General features: G+C 57.2%; 1 protein-coding gene across 1 annotated transcript in view; it reads left to right on the forward strand.

Moving 5' to 3' along the window:
* Positions 1–1,677: 1,677 nt before the first annotated feature.
* LOC103768589 (vasoactive intestinal polypeptide receptor 1-like) overlaps positions 1,678–6,530 on the forward strand; it is a gene marked incomplete at its 5' end in the record, with an annotated part of 8,522 nt that continues 3,669 nt past the window's right edge. Inside the window, 4 exons of the mRNA XM_008935741.1 lie at positions 1,678–1,801; positions 4,763–4,870; positions 5,782–5,891; positions 6,112–6,209. Coding sequence (XP_008933989.1) covers positions 1,678–1,801; positions 4,763–4,870; positions 5,782–5,891; positions 6,112–6,209 — 440 coding nt within the window. The remainder of the gene's footprint in view (positions 1,802–4,762; positions 4,871–5,781; positions 5,892–6,111; positions 6,210–6,530) is intronic.

A 6,530-nucleotide genomic window follows, 5' to 3' on the forward strand; every position in this document is an offset into this window, starting at 1 on the left:
CTGCCACATCCCAGTATCCTGTCCCCACCCCTGTCCCCATCCCTCGTGCTGCCCAAGCCAGGGGTGACACCAGATGCAGCCCTGGGAGCTGCCAGCGCCGCTGTGCCCACTCGGGGGCTGGCACCCCCCCCGGGGGGAGCATTTGCTGCCAGGGAGGGAGGTGGGCGACGCTGGGACAGGGCTTGGGATCCATCCAGGGCAGGCAGCAAAGCTCCTGTGGGGTTCAAAAAGTGCCAAGGTCCTATGGGGTTCCTGGCAGCCAGACCCAGCCTGGAGCTGGCGACTGCTCCGGGGGCAGTTCCGGGCCGGGGGCATCCCGTGGGAGATGGTTTGGGAGCCACTTTCCCTGGGAAGCCTTCAGAGTTCTCCTGGGGTTGCTTTGCTGCCCGAGTTCTTCAGCTAAATGTGGAGAGTTTGAATGATGGAAAGGGAAAGAAAATGAAAAGAAAGAGGGGGAGGGGGGGGGAAATGAAAATTAAAAGGAGATAAAAGGGAAAAGAGTGAAAAGGGGGGAAATGAGAAAAAATGGGAGCACATGTGGGTGCAGAAAAGTGGAGATTTCAAGGAAAACAGGAAAAAAATGGGAAAAGAGGAACAAAGGGGAATTAGAAAAAGAAAAGGGGATAAAAGGAAAAAAGTGAAAAGGGGGAAGAGGGAAAAGAAAAACAAGGGGGAAGAGAGGAAAGGAAAGGAAAGGAAAGGAAAGGAAAGGAAAGGAAAGGAAAGGAAAGGAAAGGAAAGGAAAGGAAAGGAAAGGAAAGGAAAGGAAAGGAAAGGAAAAGGGAGGGGGGCTCACTGGAGGCTTTGAGGGCTTTATAAGAAGAGCGATTGCATCAGGCCCCTTCCCAGATGGGGAAACTGAGGCACAACAAGGAGCTGCCTGTCCTGAAGCCCCCACTGCATCCTCACCTGGACACGGATGTGCCAGAGATGATGCCAGGGACAGGCAAGGAAATTCCAGGCCTGCTCTCCGTTCAGCCTCAACCTCCCAGCTCTCCGTTTGGGAGCCAAGGGGACAAACCCCAGGGCAGAGGTCCCCAGGCAGCCCAGTCCTGGGGTGCTGAGCCACCTCCCCCCTTGCCCTCTGGGCAGCTGCAGGGTCGGGACGTTCTCCTCGGTGTTCCAGCACTTCTGCCAGCTGCCCATTTTACATCATCCCCCCAAAATGCTGGGGAGCAGAAGGGTGAACTCCGACCAGCCCTTGATGATGCCTCCAATTAAAACCCCCCACCCTGAACGTGAGGAAAACCCGTGTGAGCAAAACCCAGCTGGCAAGGGGAGGATTAGACATGCCCCAAGAGGTGGGGGGTTAAAAATCTCTAATTCCATGGTTTTCTCACTCAAGCTTTGACCGTGCTCGCCCCTGCCCTGCTCGGGGGGTTGGCCCCCCACTTTCCAGCTCAGCTCCCCTGCCTGGAGCTTGTCTGGTGGCAGAGCTGTGCCCTCAAGCACCACACGCCTTCGGAGGGCATCGGGGAGAATCGCGGCGGTTCCTGGTGGTGTTTACAAGGCAAACAGCAGAAAGCCAAGGAAATGTCAGGGTGCAAAGGCAGGGTGACGTGGATGGGCTCTCCTGGGGCTGGCTGCAGCAGAAGGAGTGAATACAGGCTGGCACTCTGCCTGCCCAGGGCTGCTAATGCCCAGCACCCCATCCTCTGCCCTCTCCCCCCTCCCAAGGTGCGAGCGACACACCCCGACTGCTCCATCGTCCTCTACTTCCAAGAGCAAGAAGCTGAATGTCTGAAGATGATCAGGAGGGAAAGCCAAACGCCAGCCCCCCCCGGAGCCCCCGGGCAGCAGGGTGAGTGCCAGGCTGTGCCCCAGGCTCACCTCCCTCGGGAGGAGGAGGAGGAGGAGGATTTGCTAACCCTCCCAAGGTGCGAGCGACACACCCCGACTGCTCCATCGTCCTCTACTTCCAAGAGCAAGAAGCTGAATGTCTGAAGATGATCAGGAGGGAAAGCCAAACGCCAGCCCCCCCCGGAGCCCCCGGGCAGCAGGGTGAGTGCCAGGCTGTGCCCCAGGCTCACCTCCCTCGGGAGGAGGAGGAGGAGGAGGATTTGCTAAGGGGGTCGTTGGAGGATGATCCACCATAGGGGTTGCAGAGCACATGTGGGTGCAGAAAAGTGGAGATTTCAAGGAAAACAGAGAGCAGCTCTGAGGCAAAGGCTATGGAGCATCCCCCCCCAAAAAAAACAGGGAGAAAAGGAGGCTGAGGGGGTATGGGCAGGTTGAGGGATGCCAACAACCACGGGAGCTGAGTCCCCCAAGATTTAGGGTACGTGGCGATGAGGATGAGGTCCATGCCTCAAGCAGAACCTCCTGTGCTGGCTGTGGGCATGGGCAACACAGAGCCGTGGCCACCAGCCCCACGCTGCATGCCACCACTTCTTGCCTCCCTAATTCAGCTACTTTTGATGCCAAACACGTTTCAAGCAACTTAATTTTTACCTATCTGGGACTTTTAAACCAATTAACTAATAGAAAAATAGCTCGAAAGTGATGGTTTTGTAATATTAATTTTTTTTTTTAATTGCATTTCAATTTCCATCCAAAAGCAGCTTGGCTTGAATTCTGGGTAAAAATTATCACCTAGTGAATAAGAAATCTGTCACTCGGCTGGTTTCATCTAATAGAAATGTAAAAATGAAGCATCTCAATAAATGCATGTTAAGGTGAATAATTGCTTAAGTAACTGTGCAGAGATGTAACATATCCCCCAGCTTAGCAGAGAAAAGCCAAGTTGATTGGAAAAGGTCCATTTTACAGCCCTGCTCGTGCCAGCCAGAGGGAAGGGATCTCACTGGAGGAAAATAACCAAGACATGTGAATGCAGAATGAAAATCAGCACCAAATCCCTGCTTTGCTGCTTGTCTGCACCTCTGCTGCCCACCTGGGCTGCAGGGATCCCTTCGTCCTTTTGGGCCAGCATGGGGAGGGTCCTGCCATGAGCTGGAGATGGGGGGAGGCTCAGATGCCCTGCACGAGGTGGCAATATAGGGTGAAGGACCAGGACAGGGACCTCAGACTTCAGCATCCTGCTGGGGAAGCCACTGTGGGACCCTAAAACTGGTCGGAGATCGTGTTTGCAGTGCTGTCAGTTCCAACTTCAAAGCTTCAGAATGTTCTGGAGCTCCCAGAATTTACTGCTTTGCAAGAGCTGGGAAGAAATAATCTGCTGGTGAGGCTCAACTGGTCGTTTTTGGAGGTCCAAAATCCTCCAGATTTTGTGAGGTGACCAGATCCCAATTAGAGCAGCAAGAAATAGGGAGGCAGCCCTGGCAGGTCTGTCTATAAATAAATGCTCAAACTCCCCATCAAACTGTATTATTAGGGGAAAAAAAAAGCTCTTGCCAGCCATGCCATGGAGAACAAGAGAAAAATGTTGATCTTGGGCATGTTCCAGCCCTCCACTGGGCTACACCAGCTGGAACCTGGGCACAGCGTGAGGATGGGAGTGTCCCTGGGGACCAGCAACGTCCAGGCTGCTCCAGGTGGGCAAGGAGACACATTGCCAGTTCCTTTGCTTGTGTTTTTTTTCCTCTGTCCCCCATAAAGTGGCCTCCACCACCTCTTCTCCATGGAAGAGGTGTCACCATGTCCCCATGCTGTATCCCTCTGAGAAACGGGGTATTTTTAGACGCTGCAGCAGCCTGGGAAAGGGAAACAGGGTGGGAAGGGGGACTCCAACCTCCTCCCCATCCGAATGGAGGGCTGACTTCATTCCCTGGGATTGCTCTGCAGAGCTGTGTGAACCCCAGCTCCACCTCTGTGCCAAGAGCTGCTCCTCTGCCTCCCAAGCCAGCGGCCCCAGAGCCCTGGGATGCATCTCTGTGCAGCAGGGTGGCTCTGCCACGCACACACCCCCAGATCCTCCGCTCAGACCCCAAGAAGTGAAGCAAATGCTCTCAGCAACAGTCCCAAGAGCTCTGCTGGGTTTGTTGTCCTCCAGAGCAAAACCAAAGACGAGCCTTGGGGGGCTGGCAGCCCAGCAGAGCCCTCCAAGCGTGGCCAGATGCCTACAGACCGTGCTGCTGGAACCAGAGAAAACTCATTAGGCTCCTCCGAGTGCACGTTCCCTGCCTGGGAGCAGATGTGGCTCCAGGTTCACAATGTACATCTCCAAGGTTAATAACATACTCGTGCAAGGAGGAGAGCTGTCCTGGCTGTGCCATGGCTCTGTCTCATCCTGTCTGCAGCAGCAATTCCTGCAAGGCCCCACGCCTGCTTGGCCGTGCTCATTTCCAAGGCAATTGGAGACTCATTTCAATGTAAACTTTGTGCTAGAGAAAGAAGCAAGCCACGTTTAAGCCAGCTGCTCTCCAGCAAGTCTTGCAGTGCTTCCTCCTGTCCTTCAGCCTGGAGACACGGCCCGAGCTGGGCCACCACAGCTGCTGGGGGCAGAAATCCAGCCTAAACCTGCGTTATTTCAGATGCCACCAGGGATGTCCCAGCCTTTCCCACGCCCCCATTCCCCAGGTTCTCCCCACAGGAGCTCTAGGGCTGCTGTAGCCTCGGGAAACACCGGGTCCTGTCTTGCCAAGGGGCTAAAAGGAGATCTGGGTGCTGGGGGAGCTCGTTCCTAGAACTGGAGCCAGGATGCTCCTAATTCCAGAGGGGGAACGGCACGGCCCCGTGGATCGGGTGACGGCGGCTCTCCCGTTACAGCCACGCAGCCGTGGGCTGTGCCTGGGCACGGGGGGCTCGGGGGGGGTCGTGTGGCCCCGGCACGTCCCTTCCCAACTGTCCCACCCCTCCCCAGGCTGCCTGACAGAGTGGGATGGAGTGAGCTGCTGGTCGGCCGTGCCCGTCGGCCAGTCCCGAGCTGTTGCTTGCCCCAACATCCTCCACGTCTTCAAGAAGTCTAAAGGTGCGTGCTCTGAATCCAGCCCCGGGGACCGAGGGCTGAGCTGCACCCACCCCTGCCTGCCTGGGGTCGTGGTGCCAGCCCAGACCTTCCCCCCTCCCTGCTCCCACGGCTCCTGGCCCATCCGAATGCTTGGCAGAGGTTGCAGACCAAGAAGGGGATGGGCAAAAGCAGAGGGGCGGGGTGCTGACACTTCAGGAAAGACCCCAAACACCCTTTCCTCACCCAGTACCAAGCATCCTCTCCGAGAAGAGCTCTTGGAGGCTTCATCCTTCAACTGGGTGGCACCTGAGCTGTTCGGTGCCCTCCTTTCCCCATCCACACACCAGGCTGATGCTCCTGACCTGCTCAGCACCACTCCAAGCCACACAGATGGAAAACACAGCATAAGATTATGATGATTCCAAGGCTGGGTGTTCTCCCAGGGTGGGTGGTGCTGCAGGGGAGCTGTTGCCTCCATCCACCTTGGAGGAGTGTGAAGGGGAGCACTTGGGCAGCCCCCACGGCATCCGAGCACTTCCTCAACTGGGTGTAATGGAAAACGTGGTGGAGAGTTGGCAGCTTCTTGCCTTAGGGCAGAAACAGCTCAGGTGAAGCCCTCAAAGTATTAAAGAGCCTCTTTTTTAGCCTTAATTCCCTCTAACCAGGGGGACTCGTGCTTGCTTCCACACCCTGCCCCAAGACATCCTGGCAGGTCCAGGCACAGCACTAGAGGGCAGAGGTGTGAGCTGGGTGGGTGGGAGGGGGCAGTGAGGGCATCTGGGTACCAAGCTGCTGTCACAGCCAGGATGCCAGTGCTGGGATCTAGGCACTGTCCTGGAGAGCAGGGTGCTATCCCCAGGCTGCACACCCCGGGGGTGCTGGTGCAGAGCTGGTGTCCCTGGCCCCCCTGAGGTCCCTTCCTGTGGCTGCAGTGCTGATCCGGAGGAACTGCACCGAGCTGGGCTGGAGCTTCCCCAGCCCCCCCTACTACAACGCCTGCGAGCTGGAGGACGTTGGCAGCCACAATGACACCGAGGCCAAGGCAAGTGGCACCCCCGGGGGCCGTGGGGCACCCCCCTGAGCATCACCCTACCCTGTGCTGGCTCATGCAGCTGGGCCATGAAACATGAAGATGCTCTCGGGGATATCTCACTGGCCTTGGCTGGGCAGGAGCTGGGGCATCGCCCCGTCACCTCCCTGCCCATTGCTGACCAGCCCTCCCAGTCCATGCAGCCTCACTCTGCTGGTGCTTTCCCTTCCAGAAAGGCTATTTTGTCACCATGAAGGTGCTTTACACCTGCGGCTACTCCACGTCCCTGGTAGCCTTGTTCTTGGCCATCGGCATCTTCTCCTGCTTCAGGTAGGGCTCAGAGCTGGCTGCTCCGTGGGCTGCAGCTGGAGGACAGCAGGGTAAGCCAGAAGCAGGGTGAACCCCCTCCCAGAGTGCCCAGGCTCCATCCCTGCCAACACAAGGACAACACTGAGGTGCTGGAGTGTGTGGTGAAGGGTCCAGAGCCCAAGTGTGGGGAGGAGCAGCTGAGGGAGCTGGGGGTGGTGAGCCTGGAGCAAAGGAGGCTCAGGGGAGACCTTCTGGCTCTGCACAGCTCCTGACAGGAGCCTGGAGCCAGGGGGGGGTCGGGCTCTGCTCCCAAGGGACAAGGGACAGGACAAGAGGAAACGG

This window comes from Merops nubicus, unplaced genomic scaffold (genome assembly GCF_000691845.1).
Source record: "Merops nubicus isolate BGI_N331 unplaced genomic scaffold, ASM69184v1 scaffold13012, whole genome shotgun sequence".
NCBI classification, from domain to species: Eukaryota; Metazoa; Chordata; class Aves; order Coraciiformes; family Meropidae; genus Merops; species Merops nubicus.